The 26,030-nt window shown below is 44.1% G+C and overlaps 1 protein-coding gene and 1 pseudogene across 3 annotated transcripts in view; both read left to right on the forward strand.

Annotated features, from left to right (window-relative positions):
- The window catches only part of DCAF5 (DDB1 and CUL4 associated factor 5), a 128,426-nt gene extending 117,752 nt beyond the window's left edge, over nucleotides 1-10,674 (forward strand). For all 3 annotated transcript variants that reach the window (XM_037832455.1, XM_037832453.1, XM_037832454.1), the window contains exon 9: nucleotides 5,991-10,674. In XM_037832455.1, coding sequence (XP_037688383.1) covers nucleotides 5,991-7,757 — 1,767 coding nt within the window. In that variant the 3' untranslated portion in view covers nucleotides 7,758-10,674. The remainder of the gene's footprint in view (nucleotides 1-5,990) is intronic.
- An 8,320-nt stretch (nucleotides 10,675-18,994) lies between these two features.
- LOC119532611 lies at nucleotides 18,995-21,626 on the forward strand (annotated as a pseudogene).
- The last annotated feature ends 4,404 nt before the right edge of the window (nucleotides 21,627-26,030 follow it).

A 26,030-nucleotide genomic window follows, 5' to 3' on the forward strand; every position in this document is an offset into this window, starting at 1 on the left:
ATCAGTGTGCACTTAGCATTAATGGCTGTCCTAATGTGGCACAGATATAATTAAGTGACTCCTAGAACCATAGCTAGATTGTCTCAATATATCAAAGTTCCACTGCATGTGATTGTAATTGAGACTACTTGGATATGAATACTAAGCTCTCATATCAATTGCAAATTGGCCAAATGAACTCACTTCCGCCAAGGAATATGTCTATAGCCTTCAACTGAGGGACCTAGCCTGGCCTAGGTCCTTGGAAGGATGGCCCATTGCCCATCACTCACATTCTAGTTGCTAGTAACCCGTTGGATCTGTTTCCACATCTCTGAAGAAAGAAATGAGGGTTCAGGGCAAATGATGAATTCTTGAGGACCCTGTGATGACTTTTGCAACAAGAGGTAGCATTCTCCCCAAAAGTTAAAACTCCTCAATTGTTTTTGTTTTCCTGAAATAACATTGAAAACCTGAAAGAGGTTTCAGGGAGAAAAAAACGTAAAAAATTGGTTTGCTGATGATTTGGTTGTTTTCATTTTCTCTTGTTCTGTCTTTTTCTGTGTGTGCATGTTTTTGTTTTATTTTAAAACCTATGAGTGTAAACCAAGTTGGATCTGGTGGGAAAGGTTAGCTATCAAAAATATAACATTGAAGTGAAACTCAATATTTGTGTTTGCCTTTAGTCCAACTTCCTTTTAGGCTTCATTGGTTCTGTGAGTCAGGAGTAATTTTTATGGGTGCACACATTTTCCATTAGGGCTAGAATGGCACTTCTAAGCCATTTATACTGACTTTTTCTTTTACAGATGATGAGATATTAAGTTATAAATTAACTGTCCAGGGTCACACAGCTAGTATAGGGCCCTGTCCTTTGTTCTTTGCAGTATACTACCACATTCATCATGTTAATGGGAGGGCAGTGGACAGCCTGATGCCCCTGCTGGGTTTGATAATCTCAGTAGTCCTTTCTTGGGCACTCATTGAAATAACCCTATCCTTTGCATTGCTTTTCCCCCTCCACTGGCCTATGACTAATGGGTTGGCACCATAACATGTCCTTTCTAGGCTTGTTGACATCATTCTCTTTCTCAGGGAGCACTCTGCGTGGGCATCTCCTTTAGAAGAGAGATTCCTGTTGGGCTGTGCCTTACAGGATGTTTCTGTGTTAAGTCTCCCCAGATACTGTTTAGTCAACTAAAGTCCTTACTCTTAAGGTCATAGTTTGGAAACTAGCCAAGTGCTCAGAGGACAGAGAGAAGAAAATATTTTCCCTGTGAAGTTATCCATACTGAACTAGGGAGCTCACTGCTCCCAGGTTCCCATGGGATCTGAACCCTGCCCCACCAGAAGGCATGCAGATCTACCTGAAACCTCAAGAAGTCAATATGGGTGACCACAGTGAGAGAGCAAGTATAAAGCTCTAGAGTTCTCAGCTCTGCTCTCTCTCAGGTGTCTTCCCCATTGATGGTCTAGTTGGGAATGGCATGGCTTTAAAGCATTGCAGGAAGGGTGGTGGAGGGATGAGGCCAAGTGAAAGGCTAACATGGTCTGTCTTTTGGAATTTCTGCCCTCATCTGCACTTATACCATCATCCTGAAAGGCCACAGCATCTTAGCAGCCTTGAGCAGCAATCTGAGTCTCTCTCCCATCTGTAAAGTGAGGAGACTAACAGTGACTTGCCTGTGTCTGTACCTGATTATTTCTTACAATTTTAGAAAATTCCACTTTTCAGCTTCTATTTCTGAGGATATCAGTGGTTCAAAGAGCCACATCCCACCATGTTCTACTCCAGCCTGAGACCTGCTTTTCTCTCTCACTTCACTCTGCCTTCTACCTGTCTTTGTCCTTTACTGCCACATTTCTTCTAGCCTAGAGGAGAAAGGACCTTGTTGTCAGGGCCAGCTTCTTACTTCTCACCCAAAACAGGTCTTCTGTCCCTCTGAAGGCCCACACTCACCAAAAGAGGGGCTTCATTTTGCAGTTAAACAGGTGGGAAGGGCAAGATAGATCAAATTCTGACATTTTTCTTAAGGACCAGTGATTATTCATATATTCACCATATATTTGTGATCTGCCTATTGTTGACATTTGTGCTAGGTCCTCCAGGGAGTTGATGACCTAGTAGGAGAGGCAAGAAATAAAGATATGAAAACTGTGCTAGGTGTACAAGAGATCCAAACAAAATGCTACAGTTCTTTAGAGGACAGAGAGATTTTTTTCCTGCTTGGGATAATCTCTATTTAGGTAATATTTAAGCTAGGTTTTGAAGAATAGATAACACTTCAAAAGGGAGGAGTAAGGTAGGAAGAACATTCTAAGCAGAGGGAATGAATATTTATTTATTTAATTGTATCAGTAAATATTGATTAATCACCTACTGTGCACCAGGTATTGTGCTTATGGAAAAATACTCAGAAACAGGAAAGTATAGGAGCAGAAAATGATCACGTGCAGCCAAAGTGAAGAGTGTGTGGAGGGAAGGACTAGGAGACAGGTTGGGAAGTTAGGCCAGAAACAGGCCCAGAGAGCTTGGAAGCCAGATTAGAAAGTGTGGAGAGCCCTTTAAATAGCAATTTAGGAGCTCATCTATATGAATTTCTAAATTTAGTATAATAGCACAAAGAGACAAGAGGGCCTAGAGCTGCTACATAAAGCATGTCATGGTCACTTGTGCAGATCAGAACACTGGTTATTTAATTGCTTTCCATTTTGATGATGTTTGAATAAGAATTAAACTGCATCCTTTTTCCACAGCAGCCTCCAGAGCTAAACTTTTTCCTGGGCTTAGAGGGAAAGCTGCTCATCCCTCCTCCCTTTTCTCATGAACCTTGCCCCACAAAGAGGCATGTCTAGCCACATTTAACATGTAACAGGAAATTGTTTTTCCATTGCCTCACTGCTGAATTGTTGACTTTCAGGGTAAGGAAATGAACAGTCGCACAAATGTTTGAAATTGATATTTTAAGGAAGAGGACCAAGATAATAGGAACAGTCAGTTCTTCTGATGTTCAAAAGTCTCTTCAGTGATGGCTGTTAAATTTTCTGGTTGTAGTACTCAGCTGCGAAATGAAATAGAAAGGGGAAAAGCCCACATTTATTGGTGCTTAGGCATAGGTTATGTCATTTAACTATTTTCAGTTTTACAGATGAGAAACACAAGCTCTAAAGGGTGAAGTCATTTGCCCAGAGCCACGTGAAGTGGTGGGGCTGGGTTTCCTACCTGCTCTGCCTGGTCGCACAGCTCTGAACTATGAGTTCCTTGAGGACTGAAGACTGGTTGGCTGGAATGGAGGTTTTGTTTTCCTCTGAATATTAAGATTGGAGGAGAACTATCTGATTTCACTTGTTAGATGTGGGGGTTGAGCTTTACCCAAGGTCATCAACTAGCTAGGAGCTGAGTGGGAACTCAGTCAAGTTTCATGCCTCCTGGTCCTGCGTTTTGTTCCATTACTCCATGCTTGAGGAATGAATGGTCTACCTCAGCTTAATAAAATCCAGAGCCCAAATAAAAGCTGACTTTCTATGTTATGATTTTCATTCCTGAAATGAAAACCGGGGGCGGGGCTGGGGGGGGTGTAATAATAGATTAGAACCTAGGAACTATCTTGCTAAGTAGTTGGTCCAGCATCTCACCATTAATATTTTGCCCTTAGGTTAGCAAATTCTGAATGTCTATGAAGTATTAACAGATTCCTCTTCATATTAGAGAACAAAGTTAATAATATATTACCATTTTTAAAGAGAGAAGGTGAGAGAATTGGCCCAGAATTAAGACCCCAAAGGCCTTCTAAGGGCTTTCCTTTTGACCTCCTGGCTTCCTAAGCCATCAAACTCTTTTTATTTCCTCAGACATCTGTTCTCAGAGGAGTCATTTATAGCTTGAGCCTGCTGCTGGCAGCTATGTCTTTTAGGAAGTTCAGAGTTAAGAAAGCCCTCTCACCTCTGCCTGTGCCTGTCTTTCTAATACAAGGTCTAAATGTTCCCAAACATCAAGTCTTACAAAGAATTTGGGACTCTCTTCAGTCACATCCTTTATTTTCTGCTTCTTATGTTATGCTAACCATATCCCAGTGCTTCTTAAAATTGGTCCACCTATTCACCCACCTCTTGGGTGTTTGTTAACAATGCAGAGTCCTGGTACCTACCTGTGACTTACTGAATCAGAATCTGTAAGAGTGGAGCCCAGGGGTCAGCATTGTTGTTATGTACTTCAGGTGATTTTTTATGCATTCTGACATGTGACAACCACTGCCTTAAAACTCTCCTAAGTGAGATTATAAAGCTGAAGAGGAGAGAACACTTGGTCAGTTGTGGGCAGAGAAAAAAGTTGGAGAAATGAATCTGAGTTTGGAGTTGGTGATGAGAAGCTAATCTAGAGGGTTTCTTCAGCCCCTCTTGAACTGGGGTCCTCCAAGGAGATACTGCCTTCTCAGGAGCTACCAAGTAAAACACAGCTAGAGCAGGGGAGCTGGAACAGCTCAGGAAAGTTCTCACAAGGAGGGGAATTTGTCCTGAGATAGCTTTGGGGAAACAAAGCCATTGTCTTGAAGGAAGGTGGGAAATGAGGGGCCACTGTTTTCTGGGTTGGATGCTATCTAAAGATAGACACCAGCCTGTCAGGCAAGAAAATCACCTGGAATTTCATCTGAGTTGCCATGGCTACAGGCTGATGTAGCTTCTCTGCTCTCCTCTGCAGACCAGTCTGGCAGTCAGGTGAAGCTAATCATTCTCGTTTGCAGTGACAGCTTAATTACCTTAAACTGGATCTTTGCATAACTGATCTAACTTGTAAAGTGTTTTCGGGTTCCCCTTCCCCCATTACAACCACCCTACTTGGAAAAACCTTCTATAGAGGGAATTTTGCTATTAGGCAGCTTTAACTACATAACTTCAAAAGTTGTGTTTGACCTAATTGGATGGAGACCTGAGCTGGAATTTGAAAGACTTCAGTCTAGCTCAAATAGTACCTACTCTGAGATGACTCCAGACAGACCACACAGACAGACAGACAGACAGACAGACAGACAGACAGACAGACAGACAGACAGACAGACACACACACACACACACACACACACACACACACACACACACACACACACACACACACACACACACAGTTGGCTATGAGCTGAGCTGAGCCTTTGCATTTAGACAGACCTGGTTTGAGACCTAGTTTTGCCCACTTTTTGGCTATGAGCCCATGTGCCACCAAGGAGTGGTGAGGTATTAAGGAATGGGGCTTCAGTCACCTCTTCTTAGAAGTGTTAAGGGATGGGATGGCAGTCACCCCTCCTTGGAGGGTGTCTTATTTATTCCTGCAACTAACAGAAGAGTTGGGGAGCAAGCCAGCAGCTCCCTGGTTAAGAGAACCCAGTTTCCTGAGTAACTGATGTCTGCTTGCCCAAGAGAGAACTGCAGTGTAGGCAGTTGGCTATTCTCATCAAGCTCCATAAGCAATTCCCATTAGTTAAAAATAGAAATGTCGCAGTTGGGGAGAAGTGGAGCTATAGGCTGAAATATTAACTGTCACAAAGGACTAACTACTGGGTCTCTTTTCACCTTGGAAAAGTGGTACCTCTCTGTGCACAGCTTAAGTCTTTTCAGAGTTGTGAACTCATTGGCCAATCTTCAGGTCATATTCCATCCTATGAGAGAAAGGGTATTATAATTTCCAAGCTGCTAGTAGAAGTAACTGAAGGAGAGGAAGATTGTGGGGAAATGGGTATGATTATCCTAGGCATAGAGACAGGACTTAGGTCTCCTGACACTAGGCTAATGCTATGCCCTGGACCATGCTTTTTCCCACATCTGACTCTAGAAGCTTCAGTTTTCATATGTAGCCCACATAATCCAGACTGTTAAAGTATATATTTTAAAGGTGGTTAGCAAGTCCTGGTTAAATAACAGGGAGGGTCTGGGGCAGCTCTGCGTTGGTGTGTCACCACCAGCTTTAGAATACTTTCCAGTCAGTTCCTGGTTGGTTTTGTTTTTCTTCTTCTGTATAGATCTGGAGCCCATACAAGCAGCCAGGATGTACCGGAGACCTCGACGGTCGGATCGAGGATGATTCCCGCTGCCTCTATACCCATGAAGAGTACATTAGTCTGGTGCTGAATAGTGGGAGTGGCCTGTCACATGACTATGCCAACCAGTCTGTCCAGGAAGACCCCCGGATGATGGCCTTCTTTGACTCCTTGGTGCGCCGCGAGATCGAGGGCTGGAGCTCCGACTCAGACAGTGACCTCAGCGAGAGCACCATCCTCCAGCTGCACGCCGGTGTCAGCGAGCGCTCCGGCTACACCGACTCAGAGTCCTCGGTCTCACTGCCCCGCTCCCCACCCCCCACAGTGGACGAATCTACCGACAGCGCCTTCCACCTGGGGCCCCTGAGGGTCACCACCACAAACACAGTGGCATCAACTCCGCCACCGCCCACATGCGAGGATGCAGCCTCTCGCCAGCAGCGCTTGTCTGCTCTGCGGCGCTACCAGGACAAGCGCCTCCTGGCCCTTTCCAATGAGTCAGATTCTGAAGAAAACACCTGCGAGGTTGAACTAGACACCGATCTTTTCCCCCGGCCGCGATCACCCAGCCCTGAAGATGAGTCCAGCAGCTCCAGCAGCTCCAGCAGCTCCGAAGATGAGGAGGAGTTGAATGAACGTCGAGCTTCCACCCGGCAGCGGAATGCCATGCGGCGCCGACAGAAGGCACCCCGAGAAGAAAGGCCCAGTGCCCCACCCAAGCCCACCAACACCTACATTGGAGAAGACAACTATGATTACCCCCAGATCAAAGTGGATGACCTCTCTTCCTCCCCTACCTCCTCCCCAGAGCGGGGCACTTCCACCTTGGAGATTCAGCCGAGCCGGGCATCGCCGACTTCTGACATAGAGTCAGTGGAGCGAAAGATTTATAAAGCTTACAAGTGGCTCCGCTACTCCTATATATCCTATTCAAATAACAGAGATGGAGAGACCTCCCTAGTGTCTGGGGAGGCAGATGATGGGAGAGCAGGAACCAGCCATAAGGACAGCCCAGCCCCTTCTTCCAGTGAGGAAGCTTGTCTAAACACAGCTATGGTCCCGAGGAACCAGGACCTGCCCCCTGAAGGCCACAGCAAGGATGCTTTTAAAGAAGGGACTTCTAGAAACTCTAGCAATGGCCCAGGCCATGACCATGGCAGCCACCCTTGGGCAGAGGTGCCAGAGGGCACTTCTCAGGAAACTAACAATGGTGGCTCTGTAGAACACTCTTTTGAAACCAAGAAGCTCAATGGAAAAGCCCTGAGCAAGGCCTTGAGCAGCCGGGCTGAGGAGCCACCCTCTTCTCCTGTCCCCAAGGCCTCTGGCTCCACTCTCAGCAGTGGGCCTGGCAACTGTCCCAGGACCCAGTCCGACGACAACGAGGAGAGGAGCCTGGAAACCGTCTGTGCCAACCACAACAATGGACGCTTGCACCCCCGTCCCCCTCACCCCCACAACAATGGACAGAACTTTGGGGAGCTGGAGGTGGTGGCCTACTCCTCCCCAGGACATTTGGACACTGACCATGATAACTTGTCTCTGACAGGGACACTCCTACACAAAGATTGTTGTGGCTCTGAAATGGCCTGTGAGACCCCCAATGCTGGAACGAGAGAGGACCCCACTGATCCTCCAACCACAGACAGCAGCAGGGGTATTCATGGCCACAGTGGCCTCAAAAGGCACCGAGTTGATTTAGAAGATGCAGATTCAGAGAATCCCTCCTCAGAGAAGAAATTAAAAACATGATAAATACAAAAGGGGAAAAAGAAGCTACAAAAAGTAGCCTTACAAAGAAAAAATTCTGTTTAGTGAACACAGAGGAAAGGATTTAAAAAAAAGTATTAAAGGCGCATAAAACCAGGGCCTGAAATTTTGTGTCTGATGCTGCTCCCTTCTATTCAACAATGGGTCTAAATGGTTAGCTGGCCATTGGCTTGTGCTGTGTTAAGAAAGGGACAAAAAAAAACCCAAGTGATTCCTTTCTAGTAAGACTTGAGCATAGCATACCTGTGCCAGGTTCTGTTAAAGTAAATCCTTGTTGAGACGTTTGACTTGTTCCTGTTTGTGTGTGTGCACTGACACACCTAAGTTTAGCCTCTCTGCCCAGCTGTCTCATGAGACTTTTCTTTTACTTCTCCATTGGAAAGGGTCTATGGATATGTAGTTTTTCCATCTCACCCTCTTTACATGCATAGGTGTTCTCGTCGTGATGATGAGTGCCTGCTAAATTAGGGTTGTGCTGCCAGTGAGTTGTGGATTAGTTGTGCCAGAAGAAAGGAGAGGAGAATGGAAACAGGCCTCCAGCCCCTTTGCTGTACTAGAGAGGAAAGCATGGTTGCTTTCTTAAAGAAATCTTCCATGTTTTCTCTAAGTTGCACTTCTTCATTGAGTATTTAATGTGGACATACTAAAAGTGGAGCATTTTTAATGCTAATGGGAGATTAGCATGATAAGATCTTAGTCACATAAGATCAGATCCCTGATAAATTTCACTGTTTGCAAAATGAATAAAGCTGCAACACATACTGTATGGAGGCCATAAAATATAACTAGTTGTGGTAACACACTTTAACCAGTTAGGTGCTAGTTCCTAAGAGGCACTCAAAAGGCTAGCAGGTGCTTCCTGACCCCTTGTGATGGAGTCTAGACATATTGAAAGAAAAAGACAGCTCTCAAGAGCTTTGTGCTTAAACTACTAAAGTGAATGTTTATAGGTGGGTTAATGAAAAAGTGTAGTGAAGAGGAGAGGGTGGTACTATATTCACCCCAAAACCATTGGTCAGAATTGGCAGGACTGGCATCTTTTCTCAGGCTTGCAACTGATAGAGGCTGTGGTGTTCTTGCAGAGCAGGAGGCATCTCGAAGTTAGCCGATTACCGAGACAGTCTGTCGGGAGGCAGAGGGTGTCTGGAGAGGAATGGCTGGCTTAAGACTCGGGGCTCCCAGAAGAGACCCAGTTGCATTGAGATGATTGAGAAAGGAAAAGACCAAGAGATTTTCAGTGTTGAAGTGGTGTTTACAGTCACCTGGGTATCAGTGAAGGGTTGTGCAAGACAGGAGGACCTAGGAATGACCGTCGGGTATCTTATTGGAATAGATGTCAGGAAAAGGCAGGAGAGTATTGAGCTATGAGGAAGAAAGAGAGAAGAGCAATACAACTTTCTTGAGTGCAAAGGTGCTAGAAAACCAGGCATCCGGCTGGAACTGGCATAGGGAGGACCTAATGTGTGATGGATGTGGCCTCACTGACCTGGCCCTCCTTTTAGAGAAGGACCTGCCCTGCTGGAACTGGGACCCAGGGAGACAGCCTGTGGAGGACAAAGACTTGGAGGGATTCAGGCACTGGGGGAAAGGGGATTATTCATAAAAGGAAGGTGGTTGACCTAAGCCAAAAGGAGATATTATCTTGCTAAGTTTTTGCAAAAGGAAAGATGTGCCTGTTATGTGTGATGTGATTTGAGTGTGAAAACACTTTCCTGGAAGGAGATGTTTTCTGTCAGCAGTGTGAGTAGCAGTGGGGGTGCTTACAACTGTAATCTTATTAGGGCAATGGGAAAGTGATTCTGTAACCAACATTAGAATTACTTTGGATTTGTAATCAAAATGGTTCTATGATTTGTCTTTGACTATTCACAGATAATTGTAAATTCTGGTTTTATAAGCCCAAGGCATTTTACATTTGCTTTTCCAAAATTTATTAAATTGGAATTTTTTAATCCTTTGTATACAAAAACAAGTTACACTCAGTGTGTGTTTCTCTTCCCCTTCCTAGTCAGCATATCAGTCGTGTAATTTAATCTAATCAGTAGGAAACCAATTCTGAATTCTCTAAGGACCATTCACATACCTTCTGGGGAAAAAGAAGCAGGTTAAAGTTTTCTTGGGAACCAACTGCTTGGTGGTTACAGTTCCCAAATGCAGAACTTGGTCTTTTCACGTTAAAAGCCTTAATCTCATTTTGGTACCCAAAAGGGAAGTCAAGGTTCATTCTGGTTAACTTTTGAGTCCAAGAAAGATCATTTTTAGCAAGGATGGCCTTCCATCCTTGGGAGTGACTTCCCAGCATCCCAAATTAAGCTTGCCAGGAGATAGATAGGCACCACAAGAAGCAAGCTGAGAAATGCTGATCTCCCTAGCCACTCCACCCTCATTTCTGGAGATGTGTCCAAGGTCCTGGAAACCTGGCAGGAACCACTTCCAAAGTCCCTGCTTCTAAACCCTTGTAGATTTGAGACCCCAACTTTAGAGACACATTTAATCCCCAAATTCTTTGATGATAGGTATTTTTACCAGCAAGGCAGATGGCACTGATTAGATTAAGAACTATTTGAATGTGCCTCAGATGCTTTCTCTGCATCCTTATGTAAAGTATAAAGTGATTGGTCCAGTTATGTAAAACCGTTTCTTTCCAATTTATTTTCCACCTGGTTTTGTAAGCAATACTTGTGTCTCTAGGACAGCAGGTAAACGAGCTGTTTGTTGGCTTGGGGCGAATGAAGATTGCAACTGTGCTTGATTTAATTAGCTGAGAGTCTCGTGTTTGTTTGTCAAGGTGCCTTCCTCTGCTGAAGCCTTACTCCCTCACAAGCCCTGCCTCTTCTCGCCCAGCAGTGGTTAACTCTTCTCTTGTGTATATGCAAATAAACCTATTATTCACTTCTCATGTCTTCCTCTTCTCTTCCAGGGAAGACTTGGTTGCTTGGACACCCTCTCTTTTCTGTTTTAATTCTTGCCTGTTAAAATCACAGGGCATGAGGGAAGTATTTTTTTAGCCTGATGACAATTTTAGCCTAGTTGGAAACTGGATTCAAAGCTGCTGAGTGGCTAGAAGAAAAATTGGGCACGCCACATCCATGTCATTTCTAGGTATTGGGACAAAGGACACATCGGACAACAAAATGTGGGGTAGAAGGAGGTATCCACTTGGTTTACTTGAGCAGCTGGCTTAGAGGGACTCAGGATAGTGAGATCCCAGAATTGACACTTTTATTAGTTGGAACTGGGGGGGCCATGCAGAGAAGTGACATTACAAACAGCTCAAAAGAAATCATGTTTTCTGATGTTTCCAAATTTCAAATTCCTTTTCCTGCCCTGTCCTATGCATGCATTGCAAACTTTTTTTTTCTTTAAAAAAATAAAAGCATAATATCTATATCCCACATCTAAAGCTGCCCCCTATAGTTAACTGAAAAATTCTTACCAAGCAAAACACATGCAAAGGAAGGCTGTCCTTCCTTCATGAATTAAGCAAGGCAGTGTGCCAGGGTTGAAAAACCAAGTTGAAGTAAGGCTCAATGAGTCCAGACTTGCCCACAACAGCAGGATAATGGCTTTGGACAAGCTGTGTGGTTCCCTCACGTGAGGTATTCCAGTGTGAGTGCTTATTTGTCCTTCAGCGCTGGTACTGGAATGAAATAACATGAATTCAAGTGGTTTGAAAGTAATTTTGAATTTCTTAAAAGAACAATCTGCCCACATGCAATAGAAGAGAAGGGCAATTGAAAAGAAAATCCTAACCATCTGTACCCTAATTGTATTTCATTATTAATTGAGGTGGTAAGATGCTTCTCAGAATCGCGTGAGACATGAAAAGACACATTTTAATGAATTGAAGGCAAAGTTAAACTTCACTAAGATGGCCAGGGACAAGCAGGAGTAGTTACTCAGTTACTCAGTAGGGTTTCTTGAGCTGGGCAAAATGGTCCTGCAGTGCTTATCTGCAAGACAACCACATTGTAAGGAAATGGGCTATATGGTATTTTGAACTAACTGAAGTTGGAAAATAACTCCTTTCATGGAGCCCAAAGCCATGAGATCATGGAGTATACCAGCAGGAGTACAGAATGCCAGCTTGCAAGTCTCATTCTGTCTGCTTTTGTTAGGCATCCCCACCAAGGCTAGGGAAGGACAACAAAACACTAAGATATCCAGGTCCCAACTTAGAAAGGAAATTCTTGTGGTGAAGGGAAATTGGGAAGAAAGGCATTTAGGTGGGTTTGACAACTTTCCAAATCCAAAGAACTGGCATCCAACATGCCATGGGATTGGCCTCTTTCTTAACCAAGTGGTTATCAAGATCTTCCAACCAACCCACCCCCAGCCCCTCCCACCAAGTATAATCCTTAATTTTTAATGGAAGTCAATAAAAATGCAGGGTGGTTTGGGAGAAATTCTCTTTGCAGACCTCTAGAAAGCATCAGTTCCCTGAGATAAAAATAGTATTGTGATCTGAACATCAGCATCCTTAAACCTACATCTAAAACAGGTATGTGGTTGAAGGTGACCAGCATAGGCTTTCAAAGAGTAACATCTCCCTACCTGACTATGCCCAGGTGCCTTACCACCTTTTTTCACTTATTTTTTTCATGGCTGAGTTAATGTTTTCTAACATTTCTAGTCTCTCCAAGACCTCACCTTAAATTGTAAGGGCTAGCTTCTGTTCTTTCTCTTCCTCCTAAGACCTGTGAGTGGGGTGGAAATGGCACTGAACTAGCAAGAGAAGTAGATTCTATATTGTTTCTTCAATGCTGTAGCTGTACGAGCCCTGGGCAAGTCACTGAAACTCTTGGGAGCTGTGAAACAGGTGTCTCTCTCAATTCTAAAATTGGATTCTTAACATCCCAGCTCCTGTATGTGTCCCTCCTCAAGATCAGAGGACTCTGCACATCCCGCTCTGATGATTTCTCGTTCCTGAGACATCCTTGTAGTGCCTGCCAGAACCAGTCAGCGAGCCAAGATCTTTCCCAAGTTATAACTGCTTAGGGTCTCAAACTCCTCATCTGTAAAACGGGAAAAGAGTAACTGTCTTAGCACACTGTTAAAAAGAATTGAATGAGTATATGTATATGTTGTGTGTCTGTGCATGCATATATGTGTGTATATATGTTGCTGACAACAGTGCCTAGTATATAGAACACAACACTGAAGTGCTTGCTGTCATTAGTTTATCCTCCCTTTTTTGCTTTCATTTCCTATTGATACCAACATGTGCACACTACATAGAAGGCTTTTCTAAATGGGGGCCTGCCAAAGAATATAGAAAATGAGTTCTCCTTCAGGGAAAACTTACTGTTTATTAGCAAGTCTTAATCTGAAACCACAGGAAAAGAATGAATTGTCCCCATTATAGTGGACCTGACTAAAACTGAGTTTGGGCTGTGGACACCACCTCCCATATTGGAAGCCAGCTGTCTAAAGGCTCTGTCTAAGAGCTGGGAGCTTAAAAAAAAAAAAAGTCAGGCCTGACTGAGAGGCCTCATAGACCCTTGCTTACAACAACAGCAGATCTGCAGGAGTTGGGGCAAGTGGATGGAGGGAGGAGTGGCAGATTTTATTTCTTAAACTATAATATTAATTCAGTGGTGCTGGAGATGGCCCAGACTCAGGAACTGACAGCAAACCTCTCTGGCCTTCAGAGCTGAAATACCCTGATCTGGCAGTGGGCCAGCCCTAGAGAATTAAGAAAATGGCAAGCTATGGAAATGCTCTGTTTGTGCCAAAGAAAACTTCGGCCAGAGTTTTCCATGCAGGATTCTTTCAAGTATGTGTATGTTTGTATGTGTTAAATATTCTATAACGTCTGAATCAAGAAGCAGCTGAACAATGAAAGACTAACAGAGAATTCTGACGAGGCCACAGGGAGAAAGGGTCTGAATTTGGTCTGACCAACTAAACCCTCAAGGCAGATGTGGAAGGGAGACCCAAGAGCACATGCCTGGCTCTTGGAGAGGGAAGGCAGAGAAACGTGAGAGGAGGTTTTGAATTGCTGGTGGGAAAGAGGCAGTGGAATTATACTTATGGGAAAAAGCTTTTCAAATAAAAGACATCTGCTAGAAGAGAAGCCAGGGCAAGGGTTGGGGAGACTTGGAGGGCACCAAAGAGTGAAGGCCTAAGCAGGCATTTTTGGCCTCCTGGAGGAGGTGGTGGCTGGGTAGCTATGTCAGGGATAGAGAGGCCAAGGCCAGTTAGTGGCTGGGCCTGGCCTCAGAGACAAGCCCTATCCCCACATAATGTTGGTGCTTCCTAGATGTAGCCCTTTAGTGGGGGGTCTTGGGCCCTTACATTGGTCTCCCCACCCACACCCCCAAATGACTCCAGCTGGGCTCTGATTATAATATATAGCAAAAGCAAGGGATTTAAAATGGCCTATTAGAGAGCAGTGTGAGGAGGGTAAAGCTATGAAGGAAAAATAGGGTCAACTGAGCTGGGACTATTGCCACCACCACCCCCCCCCAAAAAAAAAAAACAGCCTAGGCACATGTGACTTGGTCCCTGTATCTCTCTTAGCAACTGACCTCCCAGGTTGCTGAGTGCAGTCCTGATGTTTCAACACCTGGGAGATGTAAATAATCCCTCGGATGAATTTCAGAGAAGAGCAATAAACATGCTGGGAGTACTGGACTTAAAGTCAAAAGGGACCAGAGGAGGAAGATGGCGGTGGGAGGTGAAGTCATTAGGTTGGGTATGCAAGGACAGAAGAATGGGAGAAGGCCTTCCAAGTTGTAAGCATCCAAGGACAAGAAGAGGGAAAAACAAGTTTTAAATGGACTCTGCCCAGTTTGCAGTCCCAGGGAGACTGCTTCAAATCACTGTTCTCTTCTTGGTTATGGGGTCCTGGTAAGATCTTTTTCCTAAACTAGCCGTGAGAAGCACCTTACAGCTCCTATACCTTTATCTTTAAGCCCAGTTTTAAACTTTCTGATCAAAGAAAACTCCAGCACTTTGTTTCTCAAGCCCCTCAGTGCGGGGAGCAGCCAGGCCAGAGTGCCGCACTCCTGGTCTGGCCAACTGTGGGGGCAAAGACAAGCTTGCCCTTCTGCTCAGGCCAGTGGCCAGATCCTACAACTTCCCCAGCTTGTTTCTCGGTGAAGAGACCTGCAGGGCCATTCCAGCCTTGGGTTCTGCTGAATCAGGGTGCTCTGTGTGTTCCTCATAAGACCTGTTGAGTGTAGAGTCAGCAGCTGCATTTGATCCACTGGCTTCCTAGCTCCTGCCCTGATTTGAGTCCTGGTAGGCAACCTCACTTCCCCCTGCAACTGGTCTGGCCATCCACTTGAGGCTGGCTACTACCTGCTGTGGTTGGATTTGGAACACCTGTCTGTTAAACATCTACTCTTTTTACCTCTTCATATGACCCACAGGTTAATATGCATGACAAACGGAGAATTCGGGGAAAGGTGAATTCTTGGATTCCGCTCCGAAGGGAAGGAAGGAGAGGGGTGCCTGGACTGGTCTTGATGTTGGTGCACGGGGGGTCGGGAGGATGGGAGCCCTGAAAAGGCAGAGGACTAAAGGACTTAAGGCAAACATGCCTCCAGGATCTTTGAAAAGAAGTCAAACTCCAGGATAGACCAGAACTGTTGGAGCAGTGGGCACAGAGGCCAAACTATGTCTTCATTCAAGATGGTCGGCTCGTGTGTGTCAGACAAGGTACTTTAGATTTTGTTTTTAATTGGGATTGGCGCTTGTGACTGCTAATCCAGCAAAAGATCAAGGACTCTGGGTGCCTATGAGGCCAGGGACAGAGGCTTGACAGGCAAGAATGAGATCCCGTTAACCAAGCCCTTCCTGGAACTCCTAACTTTACAACAAATAATGGCTTCTCAATTCCTAGGTGGTGCCAGGTTTCTACTTTCCTCAAGCTCCAGTTACCACCTTCAAAATCTAGAATAATGGGAATCCTTTAAAACAATCTCTAGGCACCCGAGAGTAGAACTGCTACAAATGCTTTTGCGGGCTGAGGAGTAGCAAACCCTGGGGTTGCCATCCACGCTGTGGTCTACATGAACAGCACCTCCCAGAGTTGCGGGAAGCATATCTTGCCCAACTGTACACTACAACCCTGCAAGCTCTATCAGATGGAATATCCAGCCCAGAAAAGGGAGGCATTTGAGACCACGGCTCTCTTTCCACTTTATTCTCACCCTGCTACCTGCCCCCTACACCCTCCCACCCCATGTTGAGTGCCCTACAGGCTCTCTTGCCAGAGCTTTGCTCATTTCCCCACCCAGTGTCCCTTTCTCTCCCCTCTTCTGGCCAGGCCCACTGGCCCCACAACCAGCCAGGTTCTGGGGCCCAAGCTGTTGCAAGGTTGGGTAGGTGGAGAGAACCTGAGCCCAGCACACATTGTAGACACCTTCCAAGCCCAGAGCTGCTGGGCCTCAGGCGAACTCTGGACTTTCTTCCTCTCATTCCTCAATGTGACTTCCAGGCCCTGGGCGGGGCGCAGCTGCCCAGTTTCCCAGACTGCTTCTGCTGTTCAAGCTCCCTCCCGAGGAAAGACTGTGAGCTCCACGCTGTGAGGGGCAATGGGATCGGAAGTCAAAGCTGAGAAGCAGCTTCCACACCATGCCTGCCTTCTGTTGACCCCAGACCCCCCCTTTACCCCTTCCTGCCCATTGCTGAGCATCATCGGCTGTGGCTTCTCTCCCTCCCAGCAGAAAGAGAATTAACTGAGCTCATTCCAACTCTAAACTGTCTGCCTGAGTCCTGAGTCCCTTCCTGGTGCCAAGAAGCCTCCTTCACTCGTGCTTTGAGTCAGAGCTCAGTCCGGCCTGAGAAGAGCAGAGGTAGTGAGTCAGGGAGAGACGAGGGCCCCTGCAGGGTGGAAAGTAGGGGTGCAGGGCAGCATGTGGTGGTAGAAAGAACACGGTCTTTAAAGCCAAGGAGACTTAGGTAAAACTCTCTACTTTGTGACATAGGCCAAGCCACTTAGCTCTTCTAAGCTCAAATTTCTCCATACCCAAATTTAGGATGATGCTTGCCTTGCATTGTTTTTGTGTGGATTAGATGGATAAAGCTAAAGCATGTAGCACAGCGCCCTGCACGCAGTAGATGCTGTTATTGGTGAGAGTTGTTGGTATTGTCATCGTAATCATTTCTTCATTCATGTCCAATGACCTGCTGAACTTTGGTCCCAGTGTCCATGATGCTGCTATTAAACAAAATGTTGAGACAAATAGAGGTAGGGAGTCCTGGTGACTTCTCCAAAGATGTCATCTCTCCCTCCTAATCTATTCCTTCTCAGCATTTATGAGAAACTGATACTGGAAATGAAGCTTGGTATCGTGAAATGCAAGGTTCTCTTTTTGTCCTTAATACTGCTGAATAAAGCCAGTCACAGAAGCAGCTCCATAGAACCAGAATTTAGAAACCAAAAGCTGGGTGGGGGGTGGAGGCGGGTGGTAGGAGTGAAGGGAGTTCTCGGTAGTCACAGCCCCTTTTCTCCCTCCCAGCTGCCTTCCCTTTCAGTGACTTAATGGGACTGTTCACACACTGCCCTGTTCACTATACCCTTCACTTACAAGAAAAGCCAGTGATGAGGAATTCTAACTTAGGAAACCAAAATGAGGACAAAGGAATCCATATGACACACAAATGGATTCATTGCAAAAGACTTCTGATGACCCCCTCCATCCTCTACCCCACCCCCCCACCTCCGGTCTAGTGTGTAAAAAGAGGCACCTTGGGTGTAGGATATAGGGATGTAGCACAAGTTCTGGGTAAGTCAAAGATCCTTTAAAAGGAAACCATACCTCTTCTAGGTATGTCACCAAAGAATTGAAAGCAGGGCCTCAAACAGATAGTTGTACACCAATGTTCACAATTGCCAAAAGGTGGAAGCAACCTAAGTGCCCAACAGATCAATGGATAAACAGAATGTGGTATATCCATACAATGGAATATTATTTAGCCGTAAAAAGGAATGAAGTTCTGATATATGCAGCAGCATGGATGAACCTTGAAGACATCATACTGAGTGAAATAAGCCAGGCACAAAAGGACAAATATTGTATGGTTTCGCTTATGTGACATAACTAGAATATGCAAATTCATAGAGACATAAAATAGGGTACAGATTACAAGGGGCAGGGGTGGGAGGTAAGGGTGGAGTGGGGAGTGGGGAATGCGTAATGGGTGCAAGTTTCTGTTTTGGGTGATGGAAAAGTTTTGGTAATGGATGGTGGTAATGGTAGCACAACATGGTGAATGTAATTAATGCCACTGAATGGTATGCTTGACATGGTTAAAATGGGAAATTTTATGTTGTATATATGTTACTACAATTTTTTTAAAGTGTGTGTGGGGGGCATTTGAATATAATTACCAGCATACTTGAAAGTGGTTAAAAAAGGAAATGTTATGTAGCATATATATTACCACAATAAAAATTTAAAAAACAAAAAATAAAAAACAGGAGAGGTAGGGAGAAAGGAAACCATTCTACTTCAGGAGACCCCTTAGGATCTTCCCTAAGGAAAGAAATTTCTCAGGTTCCTCAATCCATAAAGATTTTAATCTCTCTAGAAAGCCACCAGAAGTCAGAGGTAAAAATTCCCATCTAATCATTTGAATCTTCCCATTCCTTTTCTTTTTTGGTGTTCCTAAGGAGGTTTTTGAGAAGCCAGAAACACTGACTCAGTTCCCTTGCAGCACCTTCTGCCCAATCAGAAAACACAAAAATATTCATTACTGAGTCAAAGGTCTTTGCACCCCAAGAATAAAAGGAAGTTAGAACAATAGTTTCCCTTCAAAATTTTAAAGCGTGAGGGATAAAGAGTGCCCTCACTTTATAAGACCAAAATGTTTAAAGGGAATCAGCATTCTAGAAACTTAGTAAAGTGAGACATAAAATAAAAAGACAACCTATCCCTATCCTTCAGGAGGCAGGTTACATATCAGTTCTCTTGTCCCGAAGCTTTGCAAAGCTGGATGGCAAGTGTGTGTTTTAGGGGAGAAAATGGATGAAAACAACCATGTGCCTTCTCCCCTTGCGTCCCCAGTCTTGAATCCCACTGGCAGAGGACAGACTGTTCACCACTGGCGCTTCTCGGAATAAGTATGCACATATTCTTCGACCCAGCGATCCTACTCCTGGATATGCATTCTAGATATTCTCACCAAGGTCCTGAAGGGGACATGTACAAGGATGCTCATTGTGGGTTTGTGTAGTGGCAGGAAGCTGGTGGCAATAAGGTATCCCTATGGGAGTGGGTGTGCAAAATGTGGCAGAGGCCCATCCTGAGGGCCACACAGCAGTCGTAAGTAATGGATCAGATGTGTGCCTGGCAACATGGATAGAACGTAAAAACACGGCACTGAGTGAACAGAATAAGAACTATAACACAATAACATGCACTTAAATTTAAAATGCCCAAACACGAAAGAGCACTGCACATTTTTCATAAATGCATACAACAAAGGATACCTAGTATGTACACTGGAATTGTTGCCTATGTGGGAAGGAGAATGACAGTGGAGAGCGAGAATGAATAAGTGAATAAACCGAGGGAAGAAGGGACCCCACAAAAATGTATACACCAATGTTCATAGCATCATTATTCACAATAGTCAAAAGTCAAAAGGTGGAAGCAACCAAAGTGTCCATCAACAGATTAATTATTCATCAATAAATAGGAATGAAGTTTTGATAATATGCTACAACATGGATGAAACCTGAAAACAGTATGCTACATGAAAGAAGCCAGACCCAGAAGGCCACATTTTGTGTGATTTTATATATATGGAATGGGCAAATCATGGGGACAGAAAGTAGGGGTTGCCTAGGGCTAGGGGTACTGAGGGAAAATGGACAGTGCCTGCCAGTGGTTATGGGGTTTCTCTTTTTGGTTGATGAAAATGTTCTAAACTTATATTGTGGTGATGGTTGTACAACTTAAAAAGAAAAAATACCAAACATAGAATTGTACACTTTAGAAGGGTCAGTTTTGTGGTATGTGAATTAATGCCAATAAAGATGTTTAAAAAAAAACAAAAAACAGGAAGAGGACCCTCACGCGGGGTGCCCTATGGTGCTTCCTCTTTGTGCTTCTGGTTTCATACAGGAACTGAGTGGGGTTCACCTACCTTAACCCTGGCAGGGGCCATTGCCCTCAGATGGCAGCCACATATTATCATATTATCCTCAGGCTTGAAAACCCAGCACCAGCTAAGAACTCCCTGGGAACTGACTCAAAGGTGACCCCAAGGGAGAACTGACCAGCTAGCTGCACTCAGACCATTTCCTCCACTCACTGCCAGGCGCTGTGGAGAGCTTTCTCACAATGGAAGTTGGAAGGGATGTTCAGGGCCTTTGGTGTTCTGTTAACTGACCATAAGTTTATCATCAGTCAATGCTATGTTCATTCCCAGCTTTGCCAGTATCAGCTGTGTGACGCTGAAATGCTACTTAACTTCTCTAAAGCTTCTCAACAGAAGTTTCTTATCTAGAAAATGGGCATCAAAGTGAATAGAGCCCATCTTGCGCATGCGTGGGTAGCCTCGGTGCCTTGGCGTGTGACTCGGTGGGCGGGATCGGGTTGAGCAGGTTGCAAGCTGTTTCTTTGACCTGGACAAGGCCGGGGAAAGTAGGAAGGGTATGTTGGAGGTGATAAAGTTCTTACAATCGAAATAACCATTACAAAGAAGAGGCTGAAGTCCTCTGTGATAAAGCTGACAGTTAAACTCTGCAGAGAATGCTTTGATCCTTCCAAGACATGCATGGCTTATCTAAGGACTTCACGTTGGGAAGAAGTGAGCCAGGAAACAAAGGGTGGTGCAGTCAATAGGAAATTGGCTGAAGAATGTTATTTCCTGTGGAAATCTGCACGCTTACAGCATATGACACTAGCAGAAGATGTCAAAGCCACGCTCGCTGAACTTTGACACAGGTCTGCCTACTTCTATTAAGAAATGGAGACAGATCCAGAGGGAGAAGATTGAGGCTCCTGCCTGAGGATCCTGTTTTGATGCTGTTGTTGTAGGTGGAGCACAGAAAGGGGAGAAACCAGCACTTCCATCTTTTATTACTGCTGTGATTGCCTCAGAGTTCAAACTAGCGACTGTGTGATGGTGGGTGACACTCTAGAAACTGGTATACCAGGGGCCTCAATGCAGTTGAGAGCAATAATTTGGGTAAACAAAAATGGAAAAGCACCACCGGAGTCAGCCCCCAAACCCCATTATCTAGTTTCTTCTGTGTCTTACGAAGCTAGACTGCAAAGTCAATATGTCAGCTTAAAGTTCCTAAAATAATTTGGGAGTGAAATTACAGAATTCAAACGAAGAAAAGTTAAGATATTCCATATACTATGGCCCAATTCTGCAAATAATTTTACTTTGTAAAATTATGATTTGATGGCCATTATTGTCAGAGTCCTCCAAACCCTGCTGCCTTTAAGGTTTGATGACCAGCTATTGAGTAGTATTTATATCTGAAAATCCAGATTGCATTAATATAAATTACTTTTTTCAATGTAGTTCAGAAAACTGGAAATAGTCTTTGTTTCTCTGTGACTTGAGATTTTTTTAAATTGTTTTATTAAAACTTTTAGCATCTTGGCTCCCTGAAGATCCTAAGCAGAATAGCTTGCACATGGATGAACAAATGTAGGCTTCAATGTTCTGGCTTTAAAATAGTTTGTTTTTAAAATAGATATTCTGAAATGTATTTAATAAAGAGCTAGAGCAATTGGATCAGTTAATATGAAATAAGTACTAAGTTACATGCAAGTTGTTCCAGTTTGCTAAAGGTACCAAAGTGCAAAATACCAGAAATGAATTGTCTTTTACAATGGGTGTTTATTAGTTCACAAATTTACAGTTCTATGGCCATGAAAATGTCCTAGTTAAGGCATCAGTAGGATGATACCTTCTCTGAAGAAAGGCTGATGGCGTCTGGGGTTCCTCTGTCATAAGGGAAGGCACATGGCCAGTGTCTGCTGGGCCTCTCCTGGGGTTAGCTTCTTGTTTCTGTTACTTTCTCCAAAATGTCTCTAGGCTTCTGTCTTAGCTTTTTGCTCTCAGCTCCTGTGTGTCCTTGCTTGTTTCTGCCAGGGCATTTCTCTCTAAGCATCTGGGGGTCCTCTCTTAGCTTTTCTGGGGCAAACTCTGGATTTCATCTCTTACCTTCTCTCCTGGTTCTGTTTTCAACAGCTGTCTCCAAAAGGTCTCTGGGCATTTTCTCTCTAAGTGTTTTGGTCTGTGTCAGCTCTGAGCTCTCTCTTCCTCCCTGAGCTCTCTTAAGGACTCCAGTAAACTAATTAAGATCCACCTTGAATGGGCAGGGTCACATCTCCATGGAAACAACCTAATCAAAAGATCCCACCCACAGTAGGTCTGCCCCCAAAAGACTGCATTAAAAGAGCATGACCTTTTGTGGGTTATATAACAGATTCAAACCAGCACACAAGTCAAGGGATTTCATGTTACATTCCTTTGCATATTTTTTTCTTTGGCGTATGTTCTAGTTTGCTAATGCTGCCGGAATGCAAAACATCAGAAATGGATCAGCTTCTGTAAAGGGGGTTTATTTGGTTTCAAAGTTACAGTCTTAAGGCCATGAAGTGTCCAAAGTAAGTCATCAACAATTGGGTACCTTCACTGGAGGCATCCAGAAAACCTCTGTTAGGTGGGAAGGCACATGGCTGGCATCTGCTCCAAAGTTCTGCTTTCAAAATGGCTTTCTCCCAGGACATTCCTCTTTAGGCTGCAGTTCCTCAAAAATGTCACTCTTAGTTGCTCTTGGGGTGTTTGTCCTCTCTTAGCTTCTCCGGAGCAAGAGTCTACTTTCAACAGCCATCTTCAAAATGTCTCTCATCTGCAGCTCCTGTGCTTTCTTCAGTGTCCCTCTTGGCTGTAGCAAGCTCACTCCTTCTGTCTGAGCTTATATAGTGCTCCAGTGAACTAATCAAGACCCACACTGAATGGGTAGGGCCACGCCTCCATGGAAACTACCCAATGAAAGATTTCACCCACAGTTGAGTGATCACATCTCCATGGAAACATCCAATCAAAAGTCTCCAACCCAAACAACACCAATATGTTTCCTGCCCACACAAGACTGCATCAAAGATAATGGCGTTTTGGGGGACATAATACATCCAAAACAGCACAACGTATAAACCATATTTTTCCCTACTTTGTATTCTTCTCTATTATGACTGTAATTTTTATGCATGACCTTTTTTTGTGTGTCCCCATTTTTTGTGTGTGGTGCATACATGACAAATAAATTCCTGCAATAAAGTAAGCTATTAAAATTAACAGCTTATTAAATTTGGAAAAATGAAGAGCTTTTCCATGACATTTTGACATTTTTCCAGAGTGAGCCTCCTGGTACTCTTATGGAAGTCTTGATTTTTCCCAGGTACACAATGGGGTTGAAGGGGATTAGACTGTCTTGCTGGTATAAGTACAAGCTACATGACACCAGAAGTCATTTTCCTTCTTAGGATCCCAAAGAGTGGAATCGCCTCAGTGCAGCCTAACTGGGGCAGACTCTCAGTCTGTTCTCTCATAACTGAATATTTTCACCCATATGATGAAAACAAATAGAAAATTAGGTTTTGCTGTGAACCATTTCCAGGGTGCCATTTTAATTCTTGAGTTTTCTTAGAGTTACCATCTGAATGAAATTTCATGTTTTTCACATTTTCAGAAATATATCAGAATTTCACAAATTTCTGTGTCCAATTCAGGGTTCACCTTGAGCTGAATAATTAATGGCTCCAAAGCAGGGCATCTTGCAACCAGAAAGTGTTCCTTCCTCTCCAGACTGTTAGGATAGACGGTCTCCTGATTTCATCAACCGTACTTGGAGTAAAATTGTTAATCAATTAACAATTAAAAAAAAAAGCACTATATGATATGATTTGGGTGGTTTGGGGATAGGTTTTTTTAACTCTTTGTATAAGAAATTAGGGAAAAATATTAAACTGTATGTTGGGATATGTAAGAGCTATGACTCCTTCAAGATAGATACTCAGAGAATGAAATTCTAGATTATGCCAATCTGTGAACTTATTTCTTTAGCCAGTCATTTTCTGTCTTCCACACATTGTGTGAATGCCGTTAGGTTCACTATTGATTTTTTAAAATATGATTGTGTCCTAGCCTATCCCAGGGTGCTGTTTGCACAGGGAATGCTTGTGTATACTTCCAGGCTTGGTGCCCACCTGACCTTGATTATATTCTAGCTATTTAAAAAGTGTCCATTTGAAGGGTTTTGGCAAAAAAGAAATTTATGTGCATGTTTTCTCTAATAGAGTAATGTTTGATGCTGTGGGGTTGTCCTTTTAGCAATCCCACAGAATGGGTGTAGGAGGCTTCCCATCCATTACACTAAGTGGTGAAGGTTCAGCACTCCTAGAACATGATGGCAAATCCCAACAAGATTGCTCTGGGATATTATGTGAGCCATTCTTTAGCAAAAGTGATCTAGAGAAAAGAAATGAAATAATTGAATTGCCTTGTCTTCACTGTTTGTATTCTGAACAGAGCATTAATGCAATATTACATTCAATTTGCAACCTTCCTTGAAGAACTTTATGGTTTTCTACCTTCTGAGTGGGATGTTACAGAAGATAATAATTCTAAGAGATCTTGGAATAGACCTTATGATTCTATTAATATGTTTATTTTAGAATAATCTTAAAATTTGTAAAAATGATATACAATTAAAAAAAAAAAGTAAATGGAGCAGTTTGGGATAGTAAATAAAGTAACACATGTGAAAGCACCTGGTGCTATACCTGACACATAGATGGTGACTGGTAGATGTTTGCTGAATCTGCTTCTCTCAGACCTAACACGCACCTTCAAACAGGCAACCAAAAATACCAATGCAATCTTAAATTTGGCATAATTGTGGAAAGGATCTAAATCAGGAAAGTAAAATTATAATCTTAGTTATCTATTCAGCTAACATTTATTGAGCTTCTACTACGTGCTAGATACAGTGTTGGGTATAAAAAAAGATGGATAAAATAGTTTTATGAGTTTTATGGTTCCCTTCGGTACAAGCGATAGAAACCCAAATTAAATTGGCAGCAGTCAAAAGGGAATGCTTTGGTGCAGTAACTGAGCTGAGTTATAGGATTTGCTTTCTCTGTCCTTTGTGTCATTTTCTGTGGATGGGCTTCTGCTATATGACCTAGAAAAATTCCTTTCCCTTCCTAGCTTACTGACATACTTGGAAGTGGGCAGAATCTCCAAACACATTCCCTTCCTGTAGACACAAAGTGGGTATGTCCAGTAAGGAGCCACATAAGGACTAGAAATCATTGGGTTGAAATGACGGAGGGGCTAATTTCCATTCAGGAATCCCAGTATTTTTAAGCCTGGAAGAAGTCTCTTCCCGTTAGGAGGCTGATGGTGGCAAGCCACAGAAAATGCAGCTCCAAGTGGATGGAATAATGATGGCAATGTCTTGGCTAGTGACATAATTGAAAGTTCTGTGATACAGTGGCCTGACGATTTATCAGGACTCAAGCTCTCTTGGACTGGTTTCCTGCATGGTGGTGGAGGAGGACACACTTCTCCCGTGCCCATCTGGGGCAGGGTGAGAGCAGCTTCCTGCCATCACTGAAAGGCAGCTCTGCAAGGACCTCATGGCCAGGGAGGTGCCTCACAACCACTTCTGAGGCTGTGCTGGCAAGGGGGGCTTGATGTTGGTCTGAGGGGCTTTCATGGAACAAATAGAACCCACCTAGAAAGTCACAATTTGCCTCACAATGGAAAGGGTGGATGGATCTGAGAGCACCAATACAAATGCCTGCCACGGGCCTCAAACATCATTGAGCCCAGCCTGTCATTTACAGATGAGCAAACTGGGACCACAGACCTGGTGAGGATTGACAGCCAGTGTGTGGCAAGTCCCAGAACAGATATCTAATATCTTGGCTCCAGACAGCTGCTTTTCAATCCATAATGGAATAGAAGGCTTTGATAGGTAACAAACACCCCATTGCTAGGGAGATTCAAGCCAAGGCAGATGGCACCATAGCTCTAATAGGAGGCACCACACTGATTTTCCAGGGGAGCACAGCACAGAGATGAGACACTCACACTGGGATGGTGGTTGAGATAAGGCCCCACAGCAGGGTAGGGATGGGCACGCCATGTCCATTGTCCTGGACTTCCTGAGGGGGACTCTGACTTCCCCTCTGTTCTCTATCCTCCCTGCCCTGTTCCTAGGGCGAGATGGCCAAGCTAGGGCTGGTAATTGTGTTAGCTCAGTTT

This window comes from Choloepus didactylus, chromosome 4, assembly GCF_015220235.1.
Source record: "Choloepus didactylus isolate mChoDid1 chromosome 4, mChoDid1.pri, whole genome shotgun sequence".
NCBI lineage: Eukaryota > Metazoa > Chordata > Mammalia > Pilosa > Megalonychidae > Choloepus > Choloepus didactylus.